This window comes from Taeniopygia guttata, chromosome 5 (assembly GCF_048771995.1).
Source record: "Taeniopygia guttata chromosome 5, bTaeGut7.mat, whole genome shotgun sequence".
Taxonomy (NCBI): Eukaryota; Metazoa; Chordata; class Aves; order Passeriformes; family Estrildidae; genus Taeniopygia; species Taeniopygia guttata.
Genome location: NC_133030.1, coordinates 28,700,203 through 28,717,682, shown reverse-complemented (window position 1 = coordinate 28,717,682; position 17,480 = coordinate 28,700,203). Strand labels below are relative to the sequence as shown.

Here is a 17,480-nt window from a genome sequence, read left to right as displayed (position 1 = left end):
TTTCCTCCTTGGGTCCTGAGTATTGGAAATCAGGGCACCCCTGACGGTAAGAAATGATGATGTCTGGCTCCAGGTCAGAAGGCTAAAGGATCTGCTTTATTAAACCTATACTATAATACAGTAATACACTATTTAAAGAGATATTTTCCTGTTCTACATACATCTTACTTACCTATCTATCAACTAACAACTTGTGACTTCTCTGCTGAGAGTCCGAGACACAGCTGGATCCAACTGGTCACTGAACCCAAACAAGCTTCACCAGAATCCAACCAAGCAATCACTTCAGGTAAACAATCTCCATACCAAATTCCACATGGGGAAAACAAAGGAGCAGAGGTAAAGACTGTTTTCTCTTCTTCTCTCTGTGCTTCTCCTGAGAGACAGAATTATGTCTCTCTGTCTGTCCAGAGAATGTGAATGCCACATCTTGAGGTCTTCTTTGCACTCCCTCCAACCCACTCTCCTTTATCTCTTTTTTTCCATGCAGCTGGACATCTCATCCTGATGTCACAGCCTGATCTCAGCTGCCCTAATGCTTGTAGTATTCATGCTTGTTCCAAATATGACCAAACCTCCATCATTCAAACCTGAAGCTTCTGGAGAAACAATTACAGTACAGAGGAGATATGAGACAAAGGGGATAGATTAAGAATGATTAAGTATGTTATGATGGTATAAAAAGTGAGGAGGGAGGATAGAAGAAAAAGCAAATTATAATAACCGACAAAAATTGAAAAAATGTCATTTTAGCTATGAAATATTGAGATGGACAAAGAAAGAAAACACATACTTTGCAATCCAAGAAGTCAATTGTAAAGAAAATATAGCAGGGAATGGAAAGAGGAAAAGAAAGAGGAAATCGGTAACTAGAAGGTGGTGGACACAAACATTTAAAACAGAGATAAAGGTGTACCACTCTTCTGTTTTTTTTCAAAGCAGTCTCAATAGTCTAGTCCTTTAAAAAGAAAAGCAACTAAATATCTCTAATCTGGAAAATTTCATGGCACTAAATCTTACTGATGAGGTTCTGACCATCTGGGCTTACCTGATACGCACCCTTTGAGTACTTCCTAGCTCCCAGCTCTCTCTTATTTTTTCCTGTCCTTAAACACTGGGAAAAGATGGTTCCTTGGCCCCTAGCAGTCTGACTTTTCCTGCCAGCTAGTGCTTATTGCAGCCTCCTCTCTCACAGCTAATAATCTGTTTATTAGTTTGCTCCCTTCCTATTTCCTTTCTTCTGCTGAAGAAATGGAGCATCCTTAGAGACTGATACCTATCAGATAAGGAGCTGCAAGCTTCTACACATATTAATATGTACTTTTAAATCTTGAGCAAGTTGTTTCTTCAATTTTGCAATTTCTGCTATTTAGCTCGATGACAGCCAGTCTTAAAAGAAATTCATGCTCCAAATTCCTCCTTGAGTTGCATTTCTTTTAACTCAATATCTACTTTGTAAATATAGACTATTACTCAATTTTGACATTTAACAGATTATATGATAGTCTAGAATTTGTTGAAGATTAAATGCTTTGGTCCCATATACAGAAAATAATTCAGAAATCCTTCACAGATGTTTAACAAACACCTTTTCTAATCACTCATAATCTCTAGTCCATGATCTCTGCTGATGCAGGAGTTGATGGCCTGTAACCCACTGCTGGGTTTGGGCACAGGGAGGAAGAACTGTGCTGGTCATATTGCACTTGTGCTGGTTTGCAGCTCATGGGGATATGATAAACTTGCACATAGTCTGCAGAAATGTGGAGAATTAACAGTGATACAAAAAAACTTCGGGAACTGCTCTCGTAGAACTGATGTCCTGGAAAACTTTCTTCAAGTACAGAAAGTAAGTCATCCCAAAGTAAGAGAACTCCAGGCACAGACGACTTACTCACTTTACAGGTAAAACTGAGGACTGTGCATTTGTAACATGCATAAAATCGGAGAGAGATAGAACAGAGTATAAATTTACACTTCAATTAGGCAGCTCAAAGACTGGTATGGTAAGTTTTGGGCTTTATTCAGTGCATCAGTAACTTTAACATGAAAGAAATGTATACAGGTATTTAACTGTAAGTGCAATGATATACCAAGTCATTAATGATGGTAGCCTCTCTACTGGGAAAGGAATACCTCTCAGTATCAGAGGTTTGTTCTAGTTACATGCTAGATGCATACAAATGCTGATGCATCTATACAAGGTGGATACAAGGTGCCATAGTTTTCTCAGTTATGATCTTAATAAGAATGCATTCTAGTACAATTAAACTTTTTAGTTTAAAATTTATTTCCCAGAAGATTAATTTTTTACCTGTTGCAGGGGTAAGATAACAAACAGCAGTAATGCTACTGTCTCCTGTGAGTTTTCTCTTCTGCTCCAAATTTCCTTCCTTCACTAACTGCACAAGTCATGGCCTAAGACACCCCTCCTCTGCTGCATGTAGCTGAGCCAGACCTCCTATCTGGCTTTGTGCTCCAGTACTGTTTTTTTGTATAGAAGTATTTGTATATCTGAGAGTGGTGAGGTGGACACAGCCAGTCCTGGTTGTGCTTCTATCTTGTTATCTGAGAATAATCTCAGTCTCATTTTGCCTGGCCTGTTTGAGGCTAGGCAAGCAGATATTGCTGCAAGGCATTTAGGAGGACACTGACTGTCTGTGGTTTTGGTCCCGTCCAAGACTGTGATTAAAAGGAATTGCAAAGCTACATTTGAACTTGTTGAAAATTTTGTCATGTAGTTCCATTTCTCCACAGCTTGTCTCTGCAGTCGGATGTAGTACAGGTACCTTTGCCAAGTGAGTGACGCTTCTGCAAACTGCATTGCAGGATGAATAAGAAACTTAAGCAGTAGAGGAAGTACAAGGTTGTTCTGGGTTTGGCACATTGTGTGATAAACAGATAAGGCTGTGATATCACTATGCTAAAAGAGTAGTGTGCAATTTGCTGCCAGGGCGACTACATTTAGATCTTTGAAACAGGTGGGTTATTTTCCTTCATCTATCCTTAAATTACTGAAATATGCAATGTAAAGACATAAAACATTTCCACTTGAAGCATCTGCTTTTCATTCTCCAAGTTGAAAACCATCCAGCTTTGTACATTCAGATTTTAAATGAGATGGCACTAGTTCAGTTGTTAATGAGAACCTTGCAGTTTTCTTTCTTTATGTTGCTCCCTGTGGAGTGACTCAGATGGGAGCAGAGTACCTTGATTTAGCTGAAAACTGTCCAGATCATTATAGATAGCCAAGTGTGCCTGTAATGGGGAATTCACTCTGCAGACATGGAAGTCTGTATAGAATCCATATTTCTTCTCCACAGGCTTCCTTGAGGACAGAGAATCTCAGCTTTCTTAAGGTTCACCAACTTTAGAGGGATTTCTGTCACCTATCATCAGTTATGTTAATGGTTCTCGGAACTAACCAGCCTTGGGAAAGTTGTTATGCTATAATGGGTATCCTGGTATTTTTAGTATCCCATGGTAGGTTTTCCAAGGTCAACCAGGTTTTTGTTTCTGACCAGATTAAAAACAACAACAACAACAACAACAAAACCAAAAAATCAAACAAAAAACTAAAACAAGAACAACAAAAACCCCAAACAAACAAACAAAAACCCAACAAACACCAAAAATCCCCACCAAATGACTGTTGTTCTCTAAATTAAGCTGCAAAAGGAGTTCTCCAGGATCCAGCTCAGAGTGTCTGTGACCTGAGGCCAAAAGATGCTCTTGTACTTCCAGTGTGGGCAGAGCTACTTTTCATGCTGGGAATGCAGATGCTATGACACAGTCTACTGTTACTGGAGCTTCTAGTTTGTTATTCATTTGTTTTTCTGTATTTGAAAATGGTAATTTCCATTGGGTAAGCCTGGAGATGTTCATCTGCTCTTTTGTTCATGTTCTTTGGTTGAACAAATCTCTGTAAAATAAAAGTGATAAAACTTAACCACTGGATACTGTATTCCATTCATCTTGACATGAGTTTCCCACAGTTGTAAAGTTCAACTGCCTTTCTCTGGAAAATGTAGAAAAGCATGACTTTCATCTGCTTTGCACAGCTGTTACATATTTCCTTGTGCCTTTTTTGCTATATTTAAGGTTCTGCTGGGTGCAGCAGGGGTCCTGGGTCATTCCTGAAGCCATAAGCATTGACTTCAAGATCTCTGCTACGCCCTGCAAGTGTCCTTCTCCCCTGCTGTCCTGTCACACCCCAGTGCTGCTGCTCCCAGTCTGTCAATCACCTCCTCGACTTACAGCTCACCTCTGCAAAATGAAGCCGAGGCCCTACAGCCACACCACGGCCTCTGGGAAGAAGGAACGGGAGCAGCCCAGGAGGAGCTGGGAGCTGCGTGCCCACACAGGGATCTGCCAGCGGTGGGGAACCTCCAGGGGCTGCCTGTGGCACAGGGCTCTGCCCGACTCGGGTCCCCACCTGTGGGGAGACACGGACCAAAGGCAGGGCTGTGCCAGCGTGCATGGAAGTCACTGCCAGCTATTTAGATGCACAGGCCTTTTTCAGGGTCCAGCTTCCCCCACACAGAAGGTGTCCCTGCTCATGGAAGAAGTGGGTTTGAAGGAGCAGGCCTCGGCAGCAGCACCCTCCATGCTGAGTCTCTGCTCACACACAAAAGGGTGGCAGCAGTGCAGGACCTGTGGGGCAGGTGCAGGCTGGGAGAGCTTCCCAGCCAGAGGAAGGTACCACATTCCTTTTGGCTGTGGTGCTTGGGCTGTAAGGTCCTTCCCTGGAGCAGTCTATCCTTGGTGCTCCACTGCTTCGTAGTGGGAGGGGAGCCCTTTACTTAGAGAGATGAGATGGGTGGGGCCTCAGGTAATTTTATAAAATAACAAGTCATTGACTCCCACAGGAGTACATCCTGCAAACATGTCTTGGGAAGTGCTGCCAGTGGAGGTACCAGACGTAGATACTGAAAACTTGTCTCTAGAGCCACTGCCCACAGAGGTGCCAGGAGTAAATCCTGAAAAGATGTCTCTAGAACCGCTGCCCATGGAGGTGCCAGGAGTTGAACCTGAAAATATATCTCTCGAATTGCTGCCTGTGGAGATGCCAGGAGTAGATCCTGAAAACATGTCTAAAGGATTCTTGACCATGGAGAAGCCAGGAGTATGTCCTGAAAACATGTCTAAAGGCTTCCAGCCCCTGGAGGAACCAGGACTATATCCTGAAAACATGTCTAAAGGATTCCTGCCCGTGGAGGAGCAAGGACTATATCCTGAAAACATGTCTAAAGGATTCCTGCCCATGGAGGAGCAAGGACTATATCCTGAAAACATGTCTAAAGGATTCCTGCCCATGGAGGAGCAAGGACTATATCCTGACAACATGTGTAAAGGATTCCTCCCCGTGGAGGAGCAAGGACTATATCCTGAAAATATGTCTAAAGGATTCCTGCCTATGCATGAGCCAGGAGTATATCCTGAAAATATATCTCAAGAACTGCAGCCCATGGAGGTGCCAGAAACACTCTATTACATGAAAAAAGGGAGCTCCATGATACCATCAAACGCACTAGAGGTAAGAGAACAGCTTTAATGTTTCACTTAAGGTTCTCTGCATTTGACAGAAAACAAAATCCTGCTTTGTGAGTGTATTCAAGCTAGTGTGCAGATTTGCTGTCTGATGGGACTATACAATAATTCCTCTGCCTGAAGAAGTTCAAGGTGAAATTTTCTATTCAAGTCTGTCAGTGGAAAAACTCCTTCTGAATCCACTGGAGCCAAAGATCTCATCTTCATAGACAAAATGGGAGAAGTCAGAGAAGTATAGGGACAGAAAAAGATAAGAAGGGGGAGAAAATTTCTTCAGGGGACTGAATTGTCAGCCTTTTTTCTTCTACAATTAAATGCTACTTTTATTAAAAAGCTCATATTTCTGTATAAATAGGAAGATTTTAACATGTATAATAATGTGTCAAACCCATGTTTTTGTTGTTGAAAACGGGATAAGGACAGGCTAGAGACCAGGAATAGAGAATTGAATTTCACTTTCACATTTCATTTTTGGTTCTGATTTTTTTCATTTTGCTTTGCATTCTCTGCATTGTTTCAAGATTTGCATTTAATTTTAACTGTAGTACCTTATGCATTGTTCTGTGTGCTCCCTGACTGGATGAAAGCACATCACTTAGAAAGAGCTTTGGAAATAGAAGCGGAATATTTTCAAAATTTTTTCTGTAGAAAATGTCCTTTAATGGTGCTCATGAAGTGTGCTTTAAAAGGGGTCACCCTACATTGTAGAAGTATTTTGGAACTTCTTTTTCCTGAAAAATATTGAAACATTAGGTTTAAAATTTTGCAACTGCAGTGTTTCACATTCTCTCTTCAAAATCACAGAAGATATTCTGGGACATTTTAAGCTGAGATTTAATATTGGTAAGAGTAGATTGCCAAAAGATCACATTCAAAACAAAAATCAAACCTTTTTTACTGGATAGAGAAACCTTTTAGGTATCTTACAACTGTGATGGATTTTTGTGCCAGTGTGCACCAAAATATGTGGTGGTTTGTTCATTAATTTCAGTGCAATTAACACATCTGGGTGTAACCAACAGCCCTTCTAATCAAGGTTTCATCATAAAGAGTTGCAAAGAGAAATTAATTATCTATCCTGATAATATTGCTGCTGTTGTTTTAACATTATAATTCAGTGTTTCTTTTTTCCTTTCTTCAGGATGGAAACTCAGGCCTCGGTTCCTTGGGAGATGGTGAATGGCAAAAAAGGAAAGACGATGGTACTGGGCCAGACCAAGGTGATTTCAAGGTATTAAGAATAAGAGAAGTTAGAACCAAAGAGTGCTAATGATTTTGTTTTTCTCAAAAAGGGAGAAGGCTCAGGTAGATAAAGAATGATGGCAACATCTTGAGCGTTACAAGGGAAATGCCCCTAAATTTATTGCTTAAATAATTTTATTCCTCTTATGTTTATAATTTTCATAGAATATAGAATGGTTTGGGCTGAAAGGCACCTTTAAAAGTCATCTTGTTCCAAATTCCTGCAATGAGCAGAGACACCTTCAAGTAGACTAAGTGGCTCAATTTCCACAATTGCTTGTTTTATTCCTCTGTTACATTTTCTTTGGAACAGGCTGAATATTTAGTATTTTAATGTCTCACTTACTTGTACAAGAAATCTACTGGTGAGCTTTCTGTTCCACAATACTTTTTGTAACTGAAAGGGCCAAAAATAACAGTGAGGTGTGCTCTGCTGCAATGGCTTTGGTAGCATGATGTCCATCCTTGTAATTTATGAGGGAGTCCTGGATATTGAATGCTGAAATTTCACAACTTCTGTGCTCCATCGGGAAAGAAACTGTAGAGGGATTCTGTAAAAGGAGTGATGCTTGAATGTGCTAGGGCTATTTCTTAGGCATGAGTGTCAGTCAAAGATATTTTTTCAGTTAGAAATTACTGGTTTTGATGGGAGTTCTCATTCTGCTACTGTGAGGTGAATCTGGACATTATTTCCCATCTGTCAATGAAGAAGTTTGAGTGATTCACATAACAATTTTGTTTCATGAAGTGTCTGCTTCTGAGGCAGATAATTCTTTGAAAAATTGCACTATTGTCCATGCAGACAAGTTCTACTGAGGCAAAATGAAGCTGAAAAGGAACTTTGTCTGAAAGTTGAAATCATGCAGTGAATGAGCAGACAGGTGAGCTTTGTGACAAGCTGCGTGGTTCTTTTGCAATTTGGGTGCTCACAAATTTAAACAAATTCTTATTCATATTCATGGTATTTTTTGTTTTTTTCACATGCACTCTTCAAAATTTAGCTATTGTGTTTTCCCAGTATTAGGATTATTACTATTAAAAAAATTAGTGATGTTAAAAGATTATACTGTATTTTCACAGCCTATATTATATAATAAATCTAGGGTCTTTGTGGCATTTCATCTTGCAAATATTTAGGTTACAATGTCTTGTATCTCCAGCCTGGGGAGATACTATATTCTGGACTATGTCTAGGGTGAAGAATTCTATAGATAGTAAAAACAGGTGTAAAAAATTATTGATCAATTTTTGGTATAATACATGTTCCTTACAAGGGGTTAGGAACTTAAAAGCACAGTGAGAGAAATAAAAAATATTTGAGCTCCTGGGTTATAATTACTTACAATAATTATACATATGACAAGTAACTTCTTGTCTCCATTTCTTAATCCCACACAGTGATGTGTTTGTTTTTCCATTGAATGCTCAGGATATAGACTTAGATCAAAGACATTTAAGGGTCATGAAATTTCAAGGGGACAGATGTGACAGTGGCAGACCAAAAGAATCATCTGATATATCCATAACCTCTTCTAGACCACTGTATTGGTCCTGTCTCACACTGAAGGATTACTTTTTACATTATAAAATTACAAAATTCATGCCAGTGCATTGGTGATGGACTGAGTTGTTTTTACATGTGGTTACAGAGGCACTGTTTTCCTTTGTGTTCAGAATTCCTCACTCCATCCTATGCACTTGCACGATCATTATTTGGCTACACATTAATTCATGTAAAGGATGCATATATATTTTTCTCCCCTCCTAATTTTTTCTCAAATATTAATTTTCCATTACTGAAACTACCAGAAAACTTAAATATGAGGGTCTCTGCCTGCTCAGAGGGATTGTCTGTAAGAAACCTATGACAGCATTTGCCAGCAACCGCATGCCTCTTTACACCAACATGCTGATTTTAATTTGCATTAAGAAATCAATTTGGGCTTTGGCTGGTACTCAGACCCATGCTAAAGTAACAGGCAGTGCCAGCTCTGGTAGTTCAGACATCAGTGTTTATACCAAAATATTTTACGATTGTAGCAGATGTCATATAATAGTGTGTGTGAGGGAAGGGGAGGGGAACAATTGGATGCATAGCTCTAAATTCACCATGAGCTATGTTTTAATAAGGCTAAGATGTATCATATCTCAGGTCAAGTCATACCTCATTTCCCTGCCAGACATGGGCTCCTTGTTTTTTCAGGGATGTGCAGCTGAGACAGCTGCAGCCCTTAAAAAGAAGAGGGGCAGGTTAAGCTTTCACCCTTGTGCAAAGCAGGAGCTCTGGTTCCTGCTGAGTTTTGGAAGCTGGAAGCGGCTCTTGAGATCATGGGAAGAATAGGGAGCTGCCACACTGCAGAGTAAGATGTGGAGCAAGTTGTGACATCTGCTTCTGGTGCAGGTTGGGCTTGGAAATGTGAACAGGAGCTGAGGTAGGCAGGAGGGCTGGGACCAGGCTCCTTGGCATGGGCTCCTCGACTCCCACAGGGACCAGACCCTGCTGTCAGGAGCAGCTCCAGCCCCAGGCTCAGCATCAACTGGAAGGGCAGAAGCCTACTTCTGAGCCACAGTGCTTGCAGCACCATGGGTCCAGCAGCAGCTCTGCTCACCGCAGAAGCTGGTCTGAGCCCAGGTGCCTCCTCTGCCTCCCTAAGTGTTGATATGGGCTTGCCTAAAATGCAGACTGCTGAAATTACACATTCCAGCACACCTCCCACTTCAAAACTGAACCTCACAGAATCAAATGGAGCCACTTCCCATCAGCTCAAAACTTTGAAATATTGTTTGTCTAATCCATATTTGACATCTAAAAATGCAAAACATCTGTATCTGAGATAGCCCTATAAAGGCCCTTGAGAATCGGTAATCAGAAAGACAGATTTTCAGAGTGTGAGGACTGTTCTGTGGTAATGTCTACCTTAGGATGAGAATCCAGAGATGTTCAACAACTGTGAGACGTAAACACTAATTTTACAACTATCTGGAATTAGGTGTAAAGAGTCTCAACCCTGAGATGGTTCATGCTCAGCCTAGTTTCTTTCTGTCATATTTGTCCTACTTAGGGAGGGCAGAGCACTGTAGAAGGACACTGGCTTTTTTTTTTTTTTTTTTATGGATACACTATTCTACTGTTCTGGATATGGTTTTACATATGGAAATAATTTTGAATATGCAGTTGAACAGTTGAAGTTTTCAAATAGACCTATTTTTCAAATCTGAAGGAGGCTGATTGTAAACATCTGCAAACACTAAAAGTTGAAGGTAACGTTAACAGTACTGAAAGGACTATGCAACTCGCCTGAGTTATCAATCAAATAAAACATCTCTGCAGATATATATAATAAGGAACAGAAATAATAAATAATGCTTATATTTATTAAATATAATTATGCATCTCTGTATTTATGGGATCACTTTGCAGTGAGAGTATCCATCTTGTGTTGATCAGTATTTGAAGTTCTGGTTTTTGGAAATGTCTTTCAAGCATAGTACAATGTACATAGTCTCATTCCTCCAAAGTTTTCTGAGTACCATGATGGATATATGTTTGAGGAAGCAATCATCTGAAGGATACAATTCTTATGACCTTGCATATACCTGTCATGCTCCTGTGGATGTGAAAAAAATTCCCTGCTGGAACCAGGGTTACTGTGACTGTATGCCTGAGAGGGACTTTTCCATCTGGGTGCTGGCATTTTAAATTCGTTAGTATCCAACCAAGACTTCTGCTACTCCTGATGAAAAGGTGGTCTGATCCAAAGAAGAAGAAATGTTACTAATTAAACCCACGAAACACACAGCTTGTGAAAAGCACCATCATCAGCATCACCAGCATGCCCATGCACAGCCCCATAGCCCTCAGCTAAGGTGTCCTTCCCAGACTGGAGGAGGTAAAGGAAGGAAGCAATTAGATCATCTTTTCATTGTGGAGCCTGATTTTGTCAAGAATGAGGAAGAACTTCAGAGAGGTGGCCAAGAGCAGCAGGTCTGGGCAGCCTGCCATGGGGGATCCCGGCACATCCCACAGCATCCCCTGGCTGTAGCAAGCTGAGGCAGGGATTAGTGAGTGATGTTCACAGCCTGAAGCGTCCTGACTGCAAGTGTAAGAAACTCACACACTCTCTTTAAGGAGATCTGACTCTCAGACAGCTCAAGATAGACTCACACACCACCAGCTCTAGGTGCACCATCAGCAAGAAATGATTTGGTCCCTGGCTACCATCTAGTTAAATAAGCACTTGGAGATGAAGAAAGGAGTGCCCTGCAACATCCTGGGAGTGATTTCATCTCAGCAGAATGCTTCTCCGGGCCAGTAATGCAGGAATACCTTAGACAAGGCAAGGAATTAATCTTTGCCAGGAAAGGCAAAGTATCTCTACTGCTGAGCTAGTAGATGACATAGAAACACATAGAGGGATTATTACTGGGTGATTGCAGGAAATATGTGTGGATAGAATGGAAGGTTTTTTTCATGGGTTCCATAGACGACACCTGTTTTTTCAGATTGGTGTGTAAAAATGGCTTTTTCAACCATTATAAAGGTAAATTGATTGTGCTAGAGGTATTTTTAAATCTTGTCTGATCTTTGCAGGATGGTTGTTGGAATAGTGTGCAGTGCAGTTGCACTGGAATAGGTAATAGTACCACCACACTGTTGCACACAGTTTTCTTTGCTTCCTCATCACAGTTTTGCACATAGCATGACAAAGACCACCTGCTCATGAGACCAGGTGGAGCACATTCCACATTTCATGTAGAAAATCAGCAGCTCAATATCTAGTTGGAAGCTACCTGCTTATTGATGGTGATACAGTTTTCACACACACACACTGAATATGAATTTCAGGATCTCTGCATTATTCTTATGTTAGTTTATAACTGCTTTGGAAGAAATACCAATCTAAAAAGAGCAACAATCAAGTCTGAGAATGTGTTGACTGCTCCTAAGGTTCAAAAAGCAGCTACAATATTCTGCTATCTAATGGAACGTCTATGCTAAACCAAGCACCCAACACTAAAAAAACCTTAAAAGCATTCACCCAGCACACATTTGACTGTATTGTTGTGGAATTGTGTGACTGGGATAGTCTACAATGAGGGAAGGGATGAATGTTCATATTACTGATATCACAAGCTGGAAAGACGTAGCTAGCAGTCATGCTGACAGACGCTGTTCGATAAAGAAGCCTAAAGGCTGAAGAAAGAAAGCTACTGAGAAAAAAGCAAGTTTAAAAAAAAAAGGTAAAGAAGTACAGTTGTCCTTTGGTCTCATGGAATCTTGCCTCATTAAGGAGTCCTGCCATTTTAGAGCTCCACAGCCACTTGTGACAGGATGTATTACACAGCTAAACTAGTGGAGTAATCTACAGCAGTGATTCTTGAGATGGACGCATGCCACACATACCTACATCTGAATATAAGCATGACTTTAAAGAGGGCTGCAGAGGCACAAATATTCCAGGAATGCAGACAGCCTGCATCACCAGAGTGCTTATGACAGAGAAATTTCTGGTTTAAAATCCTTACTCCTCACTGGGAGAAAGTGGGTATCATTCATATGACAGAAAATCCCTAACTTATACGAACGTAGTAACTTAGTGCCAAGTATCATACCATGTTGCTTTTTTTCATGGGAAGAGCAATAAAATTGGAAGAAGAGAATATGAGGTGTGTTTTACATTAGATGGAGCTGCTATTTGGAGAATCCCAGTAAAACTTCATTTCCCTGGACTTCAGAGAAACTAGCACTGTACACCTTACTCATACACTAGCACATCAGAGTGCTGTACTGCATGCAGCTGTGCTACACATGCATGAACACAAGTTGGGAAACACCAAATTGAAGACAAGCTGGACAAGTTGATAATCTGCTGTGGTGGAAACTTCTCTGTATAGGGAACCTCATTACTAAGCAGTAGTTTTTGGGGTTTTTTGTTTGTTTGTGGGGGTTTTTTTTGGGTTTTATTGGGTTTTTTTCTTTTTTTTTTTTTTTTTGGTAAAGATATCTGTTGGTTAAAGTAAACAGAATAACTGTTTGGTATTCTGTTGGTTAAGTAAACAGAATAACAGAATATCTGTCTTTTGTTTTATACATGCATGACTGCTGTTTTCTTTGTCTCTATAACTAGACCCTGGTCCCTGGTACATAATGTTATAGTTGTCACAGCTGCTATTTAAATACATTTCTTTTGTTTAAGATGTTACCAGAATTAATTAAAATATCAAATCCTCCTGGGAGCAGAAGAACTGGCAAGGCCTGATCACCGGGTCAGTTTTACCCTCCCTATTCTCTTTGCTACCCCACTGGCAGGTACCAGGGCTGCCAGGATTGATGCCTGGCTCCTGCCTTTTCCTCGGGTAACTGGCTGGTGGCATCTACCTCCCCACTAGTGCAAGCACAGGCCCTGATTTCTGTAGCTTCTATTAAGCCACTGAATTTTTTTTTGAGTTTTTTTCAGTAAAATTTCACTAAATCCTTTTGTGAATCCTGTGTCTCAGAATTATTTCCCCATGCTATATAGGGAAAACCTGGCTAACCTGTTAGAAAGCCATTGCATGGGAACCAGGAAGAAGGTGATCAGATGGCAGAAACCATTTAATATTCCTTTAAAAAAAAAAACAAAAAAACAAACCCACAAGTTTTCTCCTATATAAAAATCACAAATTGCTTTGCGAATAATGAATTCATTGGTTCTCACTCAAGCAATTCCACCTGTCAGAGGAAGTGTTGCCAGAGCTGATCCAGGAGCTGGCAGCACCTTACGCAATCTTTGGAGATAAATGCCTGCTACAATTTCCGCCATGTTTATGCAGAACCTAATGAACAATGAGTTTCTGCCTTCTAGGGCATATGCTGAGGTGCCTAAGCTCATTCCTAACATGTGAGTGTGGTGATCCACTTTGCTAATTACCCAGCTGAGAAGAAGGGTAAATTAACAGGGTGTAGAACTATATTAACAGTCCTATACTGTTTCTAAAATCTGGACCAGTGTCTTTGCATGGGGTAGCTGTGAGGACATATCCTTCCACCAGTTGTCTGCAAATTTTGCAGCTTCTGTAAGGATTTTTCTCTTTTGAGAACAATTGAAATAGAAGGTAAACAGATTTTGTAGGTTGAATTTCAAGAAGAAGCACTAAAAAAAGAAAAAAGCCATCCATTTATTGAGATGCATATAAAAGGGGTGGAAACAGCAATGGTTTTTAAGAACTCTGTAATAAGATTTTAGTATAACATGATATGTTAGAGGAGAGAATAGAGAATTCTAATCACATATTGGAAAAGTAATTTCTTGCGATGAAAGAGGCATGATTATCTTTCCATCTGTAATTAAGATCCTTTTGCTCTGTTCTCTTGAGAAAAAAAATTGGTTTAAGTGAGGTTCTTCCAGCTTCTGTCTTAACATCTATTTTGTCTGGTTGTTTGTAATGGTTATAGGAAGTCTCTGAAGTGCTATAGAAATACAAGAATGCTCCTAAATTAGAGGAAACCCTTTGATAAAAATAGCAATTGTCAAAAAGAATGATTTGTGGGGCTGTAACCACTTATGCAGGTGGAAATGTTTCTAGGAGTGTGAGGAAATAACCATGTGTCATAGCCACAGGAAATGCTGATTTATTTATTGGCTTGGTCAAAATAACCTTTTGCAGATAGCTCTGAGCCAGAGACAGGTTTATGGAATGAGCCAGCAGGAAATTGTGTTCCATGGAAGAAGGAATTCACATTTATCTTTTAATAATAAATAGGAAGAGGTCCCTGCCACAAAACCTGGAGAGACTTGTTTTATAGAAGATTAAGGCCAAGATATTTAAAGGGAACAAAGGAAGTTTAGCACTTTCAGTCTTCAGGGATTTTTTTGGAGAAAGGTAGTATGCTTTATTTTTATCCAAAGGCAACCCATACCTAAATCTTTGGATCCTAAACCCTCTGGAAACAATTTGCAGCCATTGGCTTATCTCATAGTTGTGATTTACAAAAGATTACATTACTATTACTCTTTTTCTTGTACAATTGTAAATTGCAATAAATCTATGTTTTTAAAGCAGAAAAACACCTCTTAAAAAGTGGTACTTTGGGTTTATCCCCTGAGAGTCCACAACAACAGATATTCGCCACAGCATTTTTTTCAATGCTACAGGACCATATGGATGGTTCCTAGGGGGATTGACTGTAACTCTGATTAAGACTTGATGGCATTTTGACAACTTCATCATGGTGCCCACCAGTGCATTTAATCTGTTCCAGAGACTTACTGTAGTTATGTTGTAGACTAGACTCAGCAATTTCAGAGTGAAAGGTTTTGCAAGCATCCCACAGGCTGTGTAAATTATCAAGGATTTATTCCTTTTTGGAATTCAGAGTCTTTTCTGCTCTGATGAGCAATCTGGAATCTCAAAGTAACAAAGCAAATAGAGTGAAATATATAAAAGGTTAAGATATTTTTAATAGCAGAAGCTTCATTCTGCAAAATAGTGAGATAATTGACCTAAGTTTTACTAACTGTATTTGTACTTTGTGGCACCCAGTTAGTTTGAACATTTGAAATTTTTTCCCACCAAAGGCTTATTCAGAGCCCCTTTTTACTGTTCCTCTCTAGATAGAATCCTCTCCTTGCTACCTATTGACCGTAAGGATCATCCGGATGAGAAATCTCCAGAGAGTGGATGCCTGTAAGTATCCCCATTCTTAATGGTAACTCAGGAAACAGGCAAATTATGTCTTTTATAATTTTTTAATGACCTTTTCTTAGTGTTTCTGAAATAACCCATTCTTTATGTAAATTAATTGTTATAAACCAGGTCAGCCCTTGCTGCTGTTTCATTGTTCTCCCTGTGCTTTCTGTCTTGACTAGTTTCAAGACTTGAATGTGTTTTTGGGAATAAGTACTTTCTGTCAAAGAAAGGAGAGTTTCTGACAGAGGTAGTTGAAAGACTCCATTCCATGTTTTCAAAAACAAGGGGTAATTCTGCTGATGGGTTGTAGCACCTTGGGAAATGTGGCTGGGAGGAATAAACCTTTTCAACATCCTCAGTCTTGGTTTTGACAAAGAGGATCTGAACAGGAAAAAGCTTTTTACAATCATTATGACCATGCTAATGCCATCATTAATTACCCTGAGGACAGTTAAAAAAACACTAACTGAGGGCTGGATGCTTGATCCTTTCTAAGGCTTCTGCAGCAGTCTTGCAGTTGAGCAAGAGTGTGAGTCACATGGCAGGAAAGTGGTGGAAAGGGAGTAAGTTAGAAAGGAAAACACAGCTGTTTCATAAAAGAACATGGACTATGTTCTTCCTAAAAGAACATGTGCACTATGGACAGGTGTTCCACACAAAACAGACAAGTTAACAGTTTGTTTTGTTTGAGTAAATGGAGCTATGTGACTACCTGTGAAAGGATGCTGAAATTAGTTTGATATGTAACCCTCACGATTCTCTTGATTCTCCTGTTTTGCCATGAGCAGCATTGATTGGCTCTATAATGTCTTGCACATGAAGAATCAGGAAAGATCTTTTGAGACACAAAGATCTGGACTTACCATGCAGTACCATTCCTGTCTTACCTTGTGGTTGTCACGTGTTTTTCTGGAAGATGTATCAGAGGACTTCCCTGTGTCACAGCTCTGCGTGAGGGAGACAACAGCTGTATCCTAGGTCACATCACTGGGCTGCACGCTCTGCACCTCCCACCTGGTCCATGGCTGTGGCACATGTGTGGTGAAGCAAGAACACAAAGAGGTCTCATCAGGGACTCATCTTCTGCGTGTCCGGCAACAAGGCAAATAATGAGGTTGTAGAAAGAGATTGTGCAAGCAGAACTGAGGCAACATTTTGCATTAAATACACAGCTGACTAATTTGGCTGCATCTACTCATATAATTAAGGATTGCTTGATATGCTTTGTATCTCAAAGTACAGTTAAGATATACAGGAATGACGAATCACATCAGCAGAATAAAGTACTTGCCAGCCAAACAGCCATCAGTCATTGATCTCAAATTATAAAACCAAAGTCATATAGTAGTTTAAAAAAATCACTTTTAATGCATTTTAAAATAGTAGCATTACTTCTAGATTATCAAAATATATTCAAATACATATTTTTGCAGTTTCAAAATTCATCAAAACATTATTATCTGCATGAAATTTCCCAGATTAAAAATAAATGAATAAAAACACTCGAGGAATCAGAATAACTTGAAACAATTTTTACATCCAGAGGGACTGAATAGGCTACAGTCATTAAGAGTGTAAGTGAAATATTTGAGGAGGACATGGAAGCTTTTGCTACAAAAAGGAAGAGGCAAAGAAGGTGAATAAGGAGTCATTTTTCACAAGGAGGCTAAGAAACAAGAGTGGTGGGAAGGTAGAATTAAAGCAGATGATATGAATCTAGACAAGGACAGTGAAATTGCAGTCAGAATCTAATTTTTAAAGCCAAACTAAGATATGAAATGTGAAATAGAGCAGGCCAGCAGAAGGCTAGGCCTCCTCAATATTTTCCAAACAAACTTTTCCATCAGAAGAATTTTTTTTTACTCAGTAGGAATATGTCACAGGACATCCATTCTCAAAGCTAGTTACCTTTTGCATTACATAATAGATGATAATTTTATTGTTGAGAAATGCATCAGAGAGGTTTTCAAGGTGCCAAAGTACCTTGTATAACCTTCAAGAAGAAACACAGTAAATGG

The 17,480-nt window shown here is 39.8% G+C and overlaps 1 protein-coding gene and 1 long non-coding RNA gene across 2 annotated transcripts in view; one reads left to right on the top strand and one right to left on the bottom strand.

Moving 5' to 3' along the window:
- Window positions 1–3,418: 3,418 nt before the first annotated feature.
- The window catches only part of LOC140684282 (uncharacterized), a 52,594-nt gene continuing 38,532 nt past the window's right edge, over window positions 3,419–17,480 (bottom strand). Inside the window, exons 2-3 of the long non-coding RNA XR_012056327.1 lie at window positions 16,350–16,487; window positions 3,419–3,922 (exon numbers count right to left, since the gene is read on the bottom strand). This is a non-coding gene — a long non-coding RNA (uncharacterized lncRNA). The remainder of the gene's footprint in view (window positions 3,923–16,349; window positions 16,488–17,480) is intronic.
- The window catches only part of LOC100230575 (cytosolic phospholipase A2 epsilon-like), a 32,003-nt gene continuing 19,408 nt past the window's right edge, over window positions 4,886–17,480 (top strand). Inside the window, exons 1-3 of the mRNA XM_012573884.5 lie at window positions 4,886–5,536; window positions 6,692–6,781; window positions 15,387–15,459. Of these exons, the coding sequence (XP_012429338.5) occupies window positions 4,886–5,536; window positions 6,692–6,781; window positions 15,387–15,459 (814 nt within the window). The remainder of the gene's footprint in view (window positions 5,537–6,691; window positions 6,782–15,386; window positions 15,460–17,480) is intronic.